At 61.7% G+C, this 13,144-nt stretch overlaps 1 protein-coding gene across 1 annotated transcript; it reads left to right on the top strand.

Annotated features, from left to right (window-relative positions):
• The first annotated feature begins 658 nt into the window (after positions 1 to 658).
• Positions 659 to 13,028, top strand: THOC5 (THO complex 5). Its single transcript, XM_019471278.1, has 16 exons — positions 659 to 752; positions 1,405 to 1,551; positions 4,092 to 4,206; positions 4,725 to 4,857; positions 6,228 to 6,305; positions 6,700 to 6,740; positions 7,772 to 7,871; positions 8,347 to 8,455; positions 9,977 to 10,078; positions 10,372 to 10,468; positions 10,832 to 10,946; positions 11,549 to 11,652; positions 11,736 to 11,823; positions 11,967 to 12,082; positions 12,365 to 12,555; positions 12,812 to 13,028. Exons 1-16 carry the CDS (start codon positions 712 to 714, stop codon positions 12,873 to 12,875), a joined length of 1,641 nt encoding a protein of 546 aa, XP_019326823.1. The 5' UTR covers positions 659 to 711; the 3' UTR covers positions 12,876 to 13,028.
• The last annotated feature ends 116 nt before the right edge of the window (positions 13,029 to 13,144 follow it).

Genomic DNA, 13,144 nt, shown 5'->3' with positions numbered 1-13,144 from the left:
GGGGAGGGTGTGTGACGAATACGGGTCAGGATTTAGTGGGATCAGAGATGGTGCCGTTTCTGCCTATGGCTGCGTAGGAGGAATTAAACACCAGCCAGGTCGCGGTTTTTGAATTAGAGGTTTGTCGGGAGACTCTACTGCGGTGCAGCGGAAGCTGTAATTATAACGAGTGGTGAAGGGGCGGTATCTGCTCCTGGCTCAAATGTAACGGGGGAGTCGGAAAGCTCTGTCTCAAGAGTCTGCTGTGCTGCAGGCCTGAGAAATGCGTATACGGTTGGCTCCGAAGCTCCTTACCCGGTCTTCTCGGAGAGCTTTTCACAGATAGTGAACGGCGCTCGTTTTCATTGTGCCACTGAGGAAACTGAGGCAGGGGGACGGGAGGGGACTCGGCCCGTGTGCCCCAGCAGGTCTGCCCTCTTCTGTCCCTGAAACGTGCTGGAAGGGAGCAAAATCAGTTTGGTGTCACAATCGTTCGGTTTCCCAGCCCTTGAAAATGTCTTTTTTTCCCCCAGAAGAATTGTTGCATGCCCTGAAACCCACCGTCCCTAGCTCGTATGGCGGGGGGGGGGTGTTGGTGACTCTCTTGCGGGGCGTGTTTGCTGGGAGGAAGGTAACAGAGCTTCATCCCCTGCTCTGGCCGCGTCTGCGTTTCAGGCAAAGCAGAAGGTCGACGCGTATCACCTGCAGCTCCAGAACTTGCTCTACGAGGTGATGCACCTGCAGAAAGAGATCACCAAATGCCTGGAGTTCAAGTGAGTTTGGCCGGGGAGGAGAGGGACTGACGGCGTGTCCGAGGTGGGGTGGAGGCCTCGAACGTTTGGAATCTTTTGACACGTCGCCTCAGCCCGCTGTGGGAGGAGAGCGGGTGCCCCAGATGCCACCACGCGGGAGAGACGGGGTGTCCCAGAGCTCTTCTGCTGGGACACGGGGGAAGAGGCTCGCGTAGGGAGGAGGGAAGAAGGCATCTATTTTGATAGATGGACAGCGGAGGAGAAAAGAGGTAAATGTCAAAGACGTGGCCACGCTGGTCTCCTCAAGGACTCTCTGGCCTCCGTATATCGGGAGTTTTCTTCCGAAAGCCGAGCGTTCCGTCGTGCCCGTCGCACAGGCAGCGCTCTGAGCTGCTGCCGGGAGGGCTGTGTTTAGACTGACGCCTTCAAACAGTGCTTTGGTTAACGGTGCAGGGAAGGTGTCTCCGTGAAAGGAGGGACCCTGTTCAGACCTTTCTCTCCTCTGCTGAGCTCTGCTGTGGTTCGGCTCGCTGATGCTGCGGTGTTTCACGTAGCAGAGCGAAGCTGGGGCACGGGGCGTTGGCACTGCCCGCTCTCCTGTGAGGCACGGTCGAGTTTGGCCCTGCTGGGGCATTTCCCACCCTTCCCCGATCTGATCCGTCCGTCCTTGCAGGTCAAAACATGAGGAAATCGAACTGGTGAGCCTGGAGGAGTTTTACAAAGAGGCCCCCCCCGAAATCAGCCGGCCTGCCATCACCCTGTCTGAGCCCCACCAGCAGACCCTGGCCCGCCTGGACTGGGAGCTGGAGCAGCGCAAGAGGTGGGTCAGGCGTCTCGGAGCTGGAGCAGCGCAAGAGGTGGGTCAGCGGCGTCTCGGTTCGGTGTCAGCCTGCCGCGCTCTCGACAGACCCCCGGCGTGAGCTGCGCAGCTACTGGGCGAAGCAAACGTGGGTGATTAAAGGTTTTAACGTCCTCTTGAAATGGTCGGCGTAGAACAAGTGACAGGTTTATTGCGTAACTGAGCCCTCGGCGTGGAGGGTCGCTCTTTGTGTAGAGCTGGGCTTGGTGGGATCCTTGTTTCGTCGATCGGGGAGTTTTCTTTCACCTGCCTGATGAAAGAGAGCCCCGGGGGATCCTGGGGAGCAGAGCAACCTCCAAACCAGCGCGAGAGGGGCCCCGAGCCAGCTGCAGCCACTGCGCAAGAGGGGCTGCCTGGCTGGGACCGCACCTTGTGCTCTAGGTGATGACAGCAAAGGCATCTTGGCTCTCCTGATAAGCCCACGTGTCATCTCACCAAGGCAGCGAACATCGACGCTGGCTCTTGGGGATCAAGGGAAGAAAATGAATTTTATAGTTTGATGTTTCTCCGGCGTCTGCTTGGAGGCTCTTGCGGCAGGGAACGGGGACGCCGCCCGCCGTGGGGGTGATACTGAAGGGCGGGTGGTTACGCCCTTCCATCCGTAACCCGGTTCTGCAAGACGTGCCACGTAGGGCGAAGGGATCCCTGTTTTGTCTGCCGTGCTGCGGTGCGAGGAGCAAAATTAAAGCCAGCCTGGCTTGGTGGCACGCCCGGGTGCTGCTGCCCTTCCCGCCTGCCTGTGCTCCTAACGCTTGCCACGGTGGGGAGCTGCCTGCGCGGCGCTCATCTTGGCTGAGCTGCGACGGGCGCTGTTGTCCTGGTGCTGGCAGCCACCTCCTCGGCGCAGGCTCTAACCCCCGAGGTCCCTCAGCTGGTGCAGGCAGGCCAGGTGGCTGAGCTGCTCCGTCAACTCTTGCCCCGTCTGATAAGCAAACATGACACGAGATTCCTGTGTTTTGATAACGGCCAGCGGCTTTTTCAGCCGGGCAGCAGCTGAGACCAGCCTTCTGGAAAGATGGGTCCGAACCTGCCGCACGAGCAGGGCGGCTCAGCAGAGCAGACTGGCGAGAGGTGCTGCAGGTGGGTGCTGCGTGGCTCTAACGCCTCAGGCTTTGCCTCTCCCAGACCCTTCACGGCAAACCTGGCTTCTTTTGCCTGCTGGAAGGCACCCGTTGGCGCTGCAGCCGAGATCCTCCCCGGATGGCTCTGCCTGCGGCGCACGCTTGCAGAGGAGCGTTCAACCTGGAGATCTCTTGAGGATTCTCCTTAAAAATGAGTGTTCAGTGCAAACTCTGTAGAGGGCAAAGACGAGCTGAACTGACCCCGTCCCGCGGTCGCGCGTTGAATTGCTGAGAAGCCTTGCAATTCCCAGTCCTCGCCCCACGGTATCTAGGGAACGCCGCTGTTCACCTCTCGCCACCGCTGTGGTGGGAAATAGCCTCTTGAGCTGCCTCAGGAGCAGATGCCGGTCGTGCTTTGGGCGCTTTCTGATGCTGTTGGGGTTGTTAGCGTCCATCCGTAACCGTCACGTTGTGGAGTGCTGGGTTTGTCTCGGACTCTATTCCAAAAGGTGACTCTTGCGTGGTGTTAGAGAGATCTTTGCCGCTCTCACTAGCTCGGGGAGTTCAGTAGAGGTGTCTGAAAGCTGGACTTCAAAACTGCCTTGTGTCGGAGCCTGTTGGGGTGTGTTGACCCAACGCAAATATGGTTTTGCTTGGAAACAGAAGCGTTTCAGTTCGGCAATGTCAGGTCTGTTGTTCCCCCTCAGAGAGGGGGGGGGGATCCTCTGCGCTGCGGGTGCTCTCGTCCGGTGGGGAGCAGGGTCCTGAGAGTGCCTGAGCCCCCCAGACCGCCGTCCCCCCTGCCATGGTGGTGGCTTGTCCTGGGCGGCACACCTCCATACCCAACTTTCCCTGCTGCTGCTTTCTGCTGGGCAAGAGGTTGCAGTCAACAGCGATAAGGAGATTTAACGTGTGGTCCCTAAACACGAGTGTATCCAGGGCTTGGAGGGTCGCGGTGAACTTGCGTTTTCCTGGGCTCGCTACCCAGTTACAGAGGAGCATTTGGTAGCGTTACTAAACCTCGACTTTCACGAGTTTAACTAAGGAGTTGATGTGACATGAAGTGACTCTGGTGATACCAAGTGGAAAAGCCTCTTCAGGAGCTCGGCGGGGTCGGCAGGGCTCCGTCGGCACGGCTGCTGGCAGCAGAGGCTGGCGTGGGAGCGGGTCCGCTGAGGGAAGATCTGCTTGCTGTCCCTTCTCGGAGCGCAGCCCAGGGCTGAGCTTCCACTTTCTCTCCCTGTTTGTTTTCCAGCTCTAATCGGTTCCTTTCTGCCTCCGCTTGCCCTTGGCGTTGAGAGCTCTTTGTCACCGTGTCTGAGCTCTCCTGGTTCCTGCAGTGACTTCTGTCAGGTCAGGAGAGCTGGGGCCCGTGACCGGGCAGGCCCCAGCAGGCTTTGTAGCTGTGACGTGTGGTGGTAACCGAATTCCCACCCCTAGGCTGGCGGAGAAGTACAGGGAGTGCCTGACCAGCAAGGAGAAGATCCTGAAGGAGATTGAGGTGAAGAAGGAGTACCTGAGCAGCCTCCAGCCTCGACTCAACAGCATCATGCAGGTACAACAGCATCTCTGCAGGAAGGGGAGAAGGCCTTCGGGGCCGAGCTGAGGTCGCGCCCCGAGGGCTGTGTTAGAGAGGTGCAGCGCCTGGGCTGATTCTGCTTTGGAGATGTTTCGCTCCCAGCCAGCGTGGACGAGGGGTAGATCTGCCTCGTGCCGAGACTCCTCTGGAGTCTCCTTGTTTATGCGGCAATTCCTGCAGAACTGCGGATGGAGGAGTCGTTAAATGGGCCTTTCCCTGGAGAGCGACACGCAGCTCCAGCCCTTTGTGATTGCCTTGGGAGGGAAGAACAGGAGAAGGAACTGGGTTATTTTCAGATCCAAAAGTTTTCCAGCGAAGGAGAGCTGCCAGCCCTCCCCTGGGGCCTCGCCGTGCCCGTGGCTGTGTTTAACCCTGCACCACGGCTGCTGTGCTGGTTTCCAGTCTCCCACTTGCCAGCTTGGGGTGAAGGAGGGGGTGAGGAGGGCGAACTGTTCTGTTCCCAGTGACGAAGGTTAGCCCTCTTGTTCCCCCAGGCCTCCCTGCCTGTCCAGGAGTATCTCTTCATGCCTTTCGACCAGGCGCACAAACAGTACGAGACAGCCCGACACCTCCCGCCGCCCCTCTACGTCCTCTTCGTTCAAGCCAGTGCCTACGGTCAGGCCTGCGGTGAGCACCGAGGGGGGAGCACACCGTGCCCGTGGCTGTGTTTGCCCCTGCACCACGGCTGCTGTGCTGGTTTCCAGTCTCCCACTTGCCAGCTTGGGGTGAAGGAGGGGGTGAGGAGGGCGAACTGTTCTGTTCCCAGTGACGAAGGTTAGCCCTCTTGTTCCCCCAGGCCTCCCTGCCTGTCCAGGAGTATCTCTTCATGCCTTTCGACCAGGCGCACAAACAGTACGAGACAGCCCGACACCTCCCGCCGCCCCTCTACGTCCTCTTCGTTCAAGCCAGTGCCTACGGTCAGGCCTGCGGTGAGCACCGAGGGGGGAGCACAGTCCTCAGCGACACCGCGAGGGGCTGTCACCAGCCGGGGCTGGGGGGCAACGCTCCCCCCGCGGACCAGATTTCACTCCTGCTTGCAGAAAGCGCTGCTTTGGGGACACTTTGGGGAGGTCCTTTTTGTCCCATCGGCTCTGCTGCCGGATTCTGCTGAGCCCAGAGCAGCGGGGTGGCCCCGGGGCCGGCGCAATGAGGCAGCAGCATTTGAAACCTTGTTTGCTCAGCTCCCTCGCTGGAAGAACTGCTTGGGAAGCTCGCTTCCCGCCTCTGCCCCCCCTGCTTCTCAAGGTCGGCAGGGACGTCCCTGCAGCCTGCGAGCTGGCTCGATGCTGGACACGGCCTCCCGAGAGCTGTCACCCCGTGGGGTGGGTGTTACGTTGTGCCACCCGTGGGTGGCGGTGACTCCAGAGCAGGCGGTACCTCCGCCTGGCCTCACAGAGGCCCTTCCCGCAGCTCACCTGAAAGCCTTCATCCCCTTAGGCTGCTTTGCCTTTCGAGGGGCTTTCTGAAGCCTCCCTGAGTCGGGAGGGATTTCCCAGCAGGGCTCAGGATCCCCCTAGGCTGCTCGCATCTCCTGTGCGGAGAGGGCTGTAGTATAGCCTGAGAACAGGTGGGATTGCAGCTCTCACGCTGCTCTGGGAGTGGGGCAGGCGGCAGAGGAGCGTGGAAGGACCACGCTGTGGCACTTGGCCACACCAGGTCCCTGCTAAGGAGCACCTGCAGCCCTGATGACTCAGCTCCTCGCTCCCTGCTTGTGCCAGCCAGACCCCAACCCCTCTTGGCTCTTGATAAAGATTTGGCCTTTAGGGTTTCCAGGGACAGTCCCTCAAAACCCAGCGTTTCCCCTCCTCTGACCCCATCCTACCCAGGAGATCCAGCCCTGCGGTGGCCCCACGGAGCCCTCTGGACAATTGCCTCTTCCCACTGACCCTTCGTTTGAGCTTCCTCGGCCACGGAGCTTTCCGGGGCAGGGCTGCTTCTAACTGCCTTCCCCATACAGAAGTGGGGTTCGTAGCTTAGTTTTCATGTCTCCTCTGTAGATAAGAAGCTCGTGGTGGCCATTGAAGGGAGCGTAGAGGAAGCCAAAGCCCTGTACAAGCCGCCTGAGGACTCGCAGGGTGAGTTGGGGTGGTGTTGCTGCAGGCAGGCTGCCTGATGCTCTTTGCTGCAGGCAGAGGAGTCGGGTGGAGAAGCAGGTGGGTTCTGGGGTGGATGCTGGAACGGCGCAGTGCCTGGCGTCTGCGCTGCTGGCCAAAGTCCCTGGCAGCTGATCCCCTCTGTCCCCAGCTCCTCCTTCCTGAGAGATGTTCGCAGCCCCTCATCTGTTGGAGTGACCCCTGGTACGGGGAACGTGTTCCTGTGTGTCTGCATCCTGCTAGGGCCCTGCTTTTCGGGGGGGACGGCGATGTCTGGGGGAGCTGTGGTCTTGGAGAAAGGGCTGGAAGTCCCGCTGGCTGTGGGAGAACTGCTGAGCCCCGGGCGGTCCCCACTTACACCCCTCTCTTTGCGCAGATGATGAAAGCGATTCTGACGCGGAGGAGGAGCAGACCACGGTAAGGGATAGCGCTGTCTCCTCCTGGGTCCTCTCCCAACACCGTATCGCGTGGGCAAATCGATCTGCGCCTGCTCACTGGGGAGGTGCTGGGGGAGCTGGACCTGAGGGGGGCTGTGAACTGGTCCCTACGCGCTGCGAGAGTGTGTGTTAGGTGCACAGACATTAAATCCGGCCATTTCTTGGGAGGAGAGAGCTGCCATATCCAGTTTCTCTCCCGAATGCAGGAGAGCCAGGGTACAAATCTGCCCGGCTCACGTCCCACCACGCTTGCATCCCATCCGGCAGTGGCGGCTGCCTTGCAGCTCTCCGCCTGGATCTGTTCCACTTTGTATAAATAGCCTCGGGCTGGGGAGGCTGGCTGGAGGCTGGCGTCCGGCAGGGAGGGATGCGTGTCCGTCCCCTGCCGTCTGCCAAAAGCGTTGAGCTTGAACTCTGCACCGGGGGTTGTTCCGTGCTCCCTCGGGGCGGCGTCTAGGTCCTACAGGTTTTGTACCTTCTGGATGCTGGGGAGAGGCCGTAGGCGCTGGCTGCCCCCAGCGTGGAAGCCCACGGCAGGTCTGTGCCGCTGCTCCCCACCGCCCAGCAACCGCGCCTGGTGTGTCGGGCTGTTGCTGCGGGGAAGGGTAAAGGGAAGGGCCTCAGCTGTGCCGCCGCTCCCCACCGCCCAGCAGCCGCGCCTGGTGTGTCGGGCTGTTGCTGCGGGGAAGGGTAAAGGGAAGGGCCTCAGCTTCTGCCCCTCGAGGCGGGGGAAGCTTTTGGGGCCAGCAGGTCCTTGGCCCCGTCTCACAGGGGTGGGGGTGCTCCTGGGAGCTGAAGGAACGACAGGAACCGGAGTTGCTTTGTCCTCGCCCTGCAGCAGGGCAAGGGTTTCCTCCTCCCCTCCCTCCCCAGGGCTGCTCCGTGGCCACTGCACTGGGGGATTGGGGAACTAGACTAGAAGGAAGGAGCAGTGGGAGAGGAGGGGGGGGGCCGCGGGTGGCCGAGAAGCGGGAGGAGAAGGGTCTGACAGCTCTGTTTCGCCCTCCCCAGAAGCGGCGCAGGCCTACCCTGGGCGTGCAGCTGGATGACAAGCGCAAGGAGATGCTCAAGCGGCACCCCTTGTCCGTCACCGTCGACCTGAAGTGCAAAGGTAAGCGGGTACTGGTGGCCCTTGGCAGAGCGCGGACAAGAGTGTGTGACAGCGGGTCAGGGAGCAACCCGGCAGCAGCTTGGGATCCTTGGGGAGAGCTCGGGGTGCGGAGAGCCTTTCCTGCCCTCAGCCCAGCTGCCCTGGCAGGGATGAGCGTGGCCTTCCGGGGGAGACTGAACAAGGTGGTTTGTCAGCTCTGTCTCCTGGAGCTCCTCTCGCCCACGCAGGCGGGGTGACCTTGCTCTGAAGCTTTCGCCCTCTACTTGGGAGCTTTCCTCTTTTATCTGGCAGATACAGCCTGGCAAATGCTGGTGGGACGGTGTTAGAGGTTACAGTGCGTCAGTTGCCAGTTACTCCCCATGTTGCCTCTCTGCCCCATTTGCTGTTGTCCTAGCAGAGGGGCATGTACATCCCCCTCTGCAGAATGCTCCGAGCTAGAGCAGACAGCAACGTTGCCCCTTCTCTGTTGGCGCAGATGAGAACGTGCTTCACCTGACCTTCTACTACCTGATGAACCTCAACGTCATGACGGTGAAAGCCAAGGTGACCACTGCCGTTGAGATGACGACCGCCATCAGTGCCGGGTAAGGAGAGCCCCGGGGACACTGAGCCCAGAGCCCACCGGGCAGCGACCCCTCTGCTTGCCACGAACGCGCTGCCCTGGTGTCCTGCCCTGCTCTGTTCAGAGTTACCTGTTGGCAGGGCGATGTAGTGCCAAGAGCAGCATGTGGTGGCAACGTCCCTCTGCTGAGCCGTAGCTCCCGCGCCCGGTGGGCCAGGGGCACTCCATGCCCGGTTGCCTGCTCCCAGCGGGTGAGGTTTTAACCTCGGTCCCTCACCTTGCCTCACCTGCGGCACCTTAAGGGCCTTTGTGCAGAGCTGCAGTTTCGAAGTGCTGTCTTGGCTTGTCCTTTGGTGGGCAAAGGAGTCGCCAAAGAGCAGAGCTCCGTCTCTGCCTCTGGGGAGGGCTTTCACCTTGTGCGTCCTCTGCCCTGCGGTATCCTCCCCCTTAGCTCCAGGGCCTTGCCAGGAGCCCTGCCAGGCTGCCACAGCCCAGGCAGCAGCATCCTCTTCTCCCTCTGTCACGACAAGCCAGGGGCAGGGAGGTCGGGAACCTCCTAGGGGAGCGGTGCCAGACCTGCCAGGAGCTGGGGGAGAACCTCTCCTGCTTGTCGTATTCAATCACCTTCTTGCAGCCAAACCGCTTTCCTCCCGCCTGCAGCCTGTGCCTGGCAGCTCCCTTCACCTGCTTGCTCTGCAGGTCACCTTGTCTTGAGCGCCGGAGATGCGGCTGCCTCTCCCTGGGCTCCCCAAAGACCGCTGGAGCCTGATTTGTGTGAGGAATAGCTGAAATGGCAGGTGTGGGAGCCTGCCCAGGGAGCTCCGATAAGCTGCCAGCTCTCCGGTGGCTCTCCCGGGGCCAGGAGGAGGTGCCTGAGGAAGAGGGAGGCGGGAGAGGCTGGTCTGGGCTTACCTGGAAGCAGGTGCTGCCTCCCAGCCTGTCCCATATGAGGCCTCCCAATCCTCTTGGGGTTCTTTTTTCCCCATAGGTACACAAAACCCTCCGTGACAGCAGCTAGAGTCTCTCCGCAGGGTTCCCGTGCAGGGTGCTCCCTCCCTCGCAGCTGCCCTTGGCTGTTATTACCCCAAACCAGTGAGGCTGTGGCTTGAGCCAAACCCCAAATCCTACAGCCCTTTGAGCTTGGTCAGGCTTGTGAGTACAGTCAGACGTGAAGAATTTTATTTCATTAAGCAGAATTCCTCTGCTTAAGCTTGTTGGGTGGCAAACAGCCATCAGGCCGTGCCCTGCCTGTGCAGGCGATGTTTCCTCCGTACGCATCAGCAGGTTTTGGAGTTAATGTACTGGAGTGAGCAGCTTCCTGGGAAACCGGGGAGCTGGAGCCCTGTGATTTCTGTCTTCTTCACAGCCCGGGAGGAGACAGATCTCCTTTCGGAGTGGAATTAGGGGAAAGCCATTCTGGTCTCGAAACCCGGCTCGTGGAGCTCGTAATCCCCTTCTCTGGGCTCGGAGCCTGTTAGTGGCCGCCCCAGAGAGCCGTGGAGGCCAGGCTGCTGCTGATTAATCTCTTCCCTCCTCCTGCCAGTGACCTGCTCTCCCCAGACTCCCTCCTCAACTGCCTCTACCCGGGAGACCACGGGAGGAAAACGCCCAACCCGGCCAACCAGTTCCAGTTCGATAAAGTGGGGTGAGTGGGGCGCTGCCCCGCACAGCTGGGGGCAGCTTCGCCCAGGCGGTTGACACGAGTGCCCCGCTCCCGGCACGGCACGTCCCTCCCCAGCTTGACAGGGAGGGCTCGGTGGCCGGGAAGCCGGTGGCCTGCCAGTCGGCGTCGGGTGGGCTCACCGGGGCGCGGCTTGGGGTGCAGGCGAAAGAAGCACCTCCTCCCTCCGGCTGGCTCGCAGGCCGGGCGGTGAGGGGACGGGGCGGGGGGAGGGAATGCTTTGGGGTGGCGTAACCCTTCCTCGTCGTCCACCACAGCATCCTGACCTTGAGCGACTACGTGACAGAGCTGGGGCACCCCTACGTGTGGGTGCAGAAGCTGGGCGGCCTGCATTTCCCCAAGGATCAGCCTCAGGCACGTCACACCCCCTCCCCTCTCCACCAGAACGTCGAGCTGGGGTTTGGGGAGGTTTTGGGGACAGTTTGTCGTGTCCTGTCCCATCCCCCCAGACCCCAGAGCTCCTGCTGGCACCAGCCTCTCCCAAACCACGGTGCGCCATTGGCCGGGACAGGCTCAGCTGGGATGAATCTGTGCAGCGGGGCCACGCCAACGTATTTTATCTCCCGCGTGTGATAGTCTAAGCCCTGTTAGGGGCACTGAGCAGTGACTGGAGCGTGTTCCTGTCCCCGTGGCTGGGTGGGGTGGCTCCTGGGCCGTGGGGTTCCCCAGTGGGGGCCCGCAGGCTGGCGTGATGGTGACGGCCCCTCCTGCCCACAGCACACGGTCACTGCGGACAACTCGTTGAGCGCCAGCCACATGGAGCTGACTGTGAAGCTGCTGCGGACGAGGCTGCAGTCCCGCCTGGCTCTCCACAAGCAGTTTGCGTCGCTTGGTGGGTGCCTGGCTCCCCGCCCTGTGCCTGGGGACGGGGACGGGGGTGCGGTAGCAGGGTCCTCTTGCAGAGGAGGGCTGACTGATGTCACTTTTAACGGTGCTACAGGTCTGCAGTGCCGCCCCTCGGCGTTCCCAGTCCTTCCCTCTGTCCTCGGTGGTAGCGGGGCTGCGAGGGCTGCCCTCTTTTGGTTGGGAGAGGAAGGCCGTGCCCCCTCTCAATTCCAAGGTGGTAGGTGGTAGCGGGGCTGCGAGGTCTTTTGGGTTGGGAGAGGAAGGCCGTGCCCCCTCTCGATGCCCAGCACCCCTTTGGGACTGGCCATCCCTGCGCTGGGAATCGATTCGGGCCGTGGTGGGAGGTGAACCGCCCACCCAGGCGTGTCGTGCGCCCGTCGAGCAGGCCAGGCGTGCGCTGCCAAGGCTGCGAGCTCCAGTGGGATGGCAGCCGAGGCCTCCGCTGCTCCTCTCTGGGCACCTGAGGAAGGTGTCGGAAGCGTAACAACGTCCCCGGGTCCCGGTTTTGGAGCATCCCCACCTGCAGGACAGTGACAGAGCTCTGTCCCCAGCCCTCCCCTGCTCAAGTGGCCTTGTCCTTGGTTTCAGAGCACGGCGTCGTGCCGGTCTCCAGCGAGTGCCAGCATCTCTTCCCTACCAAGATCGTCTCGCGCCTGGTGAAGTGGGTTGCCATTCCCTATGAAGATTACGCGGTAGGTGCCGAGTGCGAGGCCGTATCCCTTCCAGCTCCCACGCGGCGCTGGCAGCTGCTCACTCCTCTTGTCTCTCCTCACAGGAGCTGCCCTACACTAAAGACGTGATAGAGGCCGGCTTGGCTGAGGACACTCACCTCTACTACATGGCCCTGATAGAAAGAGGAACAGGTAGGCGCATTTCCTTCCCCTGGCAGGTGCTAATTCCCACACCGGCCACCCTCAGGGCAGCTTCTGGGGGGTCTTCATGGGAAATCCCTCCGGTTGGAGGCCCCGTGGGGCTGCGGGTGACGTTTCTTCCCTGCCCTGCTCAGCCAAGCTCCAGGCCGCCGTGGTCCTGAACCCCGGTTACTCCACGCTGTCGCCCGTCTTCAGCCTGTGCCTGAACTGGAAAGGAGAGCGAACCAGCAGCAACGACGACAACATTCGGGTAACCCAGGGTGGTGGGAGAGGAGGCTGGAGAAATGCTGCCTTTTGGGGGGGTGTTCCCAGCGGTTCCGTGTCCGTAAGAAGCGAGCTGGTGGGTAGGCGGCTCAGGGCGGGCCCGCGAAACCTGCCGTTCCGTGTCCGTAAGAAGCGAGCTGGTGGGGTGAGCTCGTGGGCAGGCGGCTCGGGGCGGGCCCGCGAAACCTGCCAGATGCAGCCGTGGGTCCTGGGGAGGGCAGAGCAGAGACCCAAGCCTGCGCCGTACTGATCCCTCTGCCTCTGCCAGGCCATGGAGAGCGAGGTCAACGTGAACTACAAGGAGCTGTGGGGGCCCAAACCGGGCTACCAGCTCCTCACCAACCAGCTGCAGCGCCTGTGCATGGTGCTGGACGTCTACCTGGAGACGGAGCCCCACGACACCAGCGTGGAGGGGCCCAAGGAGTTTCCCCAGGAGAAGATGTGCCTGCGCCTTGTCAGGTGAGAGCCTGGCGTCACGGGGGACCCCGGGGCAGTGAGGAGCCGGGTGGGCGAGGGTGCTGACAGGGACCCCGGTGGCACTGCCGTCCCCTGGAGCACAGGCTTTTGCCTGACCTGGTGCCAGCCTTGAAGCCTCTCCCTTTAGCTGCCTGTGGGGATCACAGCTGGGCAGTACCCCGGGACCAGGCCCTTTCTGTGGGTGCCGTGGGCTTCCTGCCCCCCGCGGGTCAGCCTCTCCCTCTTTCTCCTCTTCCAGGGGGCCCATGCGCCTGAAGCCCTTCAAGTTCAACTACCCTCAGGGGTTCTTCAGCCATCGCTGAGCTCCCCCCCCGGGCCGTTGCTCTGGGATGGGCCTGGTCCCGTCTGCAGGGTGGAGCAACCCCGTCCCACCAATTTCAGTTTCTTTTCCAAGGTTTTGGGTTTCGTTGGAAGGTTTTGTAGCCAGAGGGATTAAACGCTGAACTGAAGGAAAAGCGTGTGCGTGCCCCGTGTGTGCGGAGGGCTGGGGGGGGAACGGGACCCGTGGGGGCTGCAGCAAGCCCTGTCCCGTGTCTCTGGGCTCTGGCAGGCGTCTTGGTGCTGGCACGTC

The sequence above is a fragment of the Aptenodytes forsteri genome, unplaced genomic scaffold (assembly GCF_000699145.1).
Source record: "Aptenodytes forsteri isolate BGI_AS27 unplaced genomic scaffold, ASM69914v1 Scaffold129, whole genome shotgun sequence".
NCBI lineage: Eukaryota > Metazoa > Chordata > Aves > Sphenisciformes > Spheniscidae > Aptenodytes > Aptenodytes forsteri.
Note: the sequence above shows the minus strand (reverse complement) of the source record. Positions and strands in the feature narration are given on the sequence as shown.

What these genes read in the sequence shown, in the direction of transcription:
- THOC5 (XM_019471278.1), top strand. Translation starts at nt 712, where the DNA reads ATGCACCTGCAGAAAGAGATCACCAAATGCCTGGAGTTCAA. An exon ending in ACCAAATGCCTGGAGTTCAA is followed by an intron (nt 753 to 1,404) that starts GTGAGTTTGGCC and finishes CCGTCCTTGCAG; the next exon opens with GTCAAAACATGAGGAAATCG. An exon ending in TCCCCAAGGATCAGCCTCAG is followed by an intron (nt 10,469 to 10,831) that starts GCACGTCACACC and finishes TCCTGCCCACAG; the next exon opens with CACACGGTCACTGCGGACAA.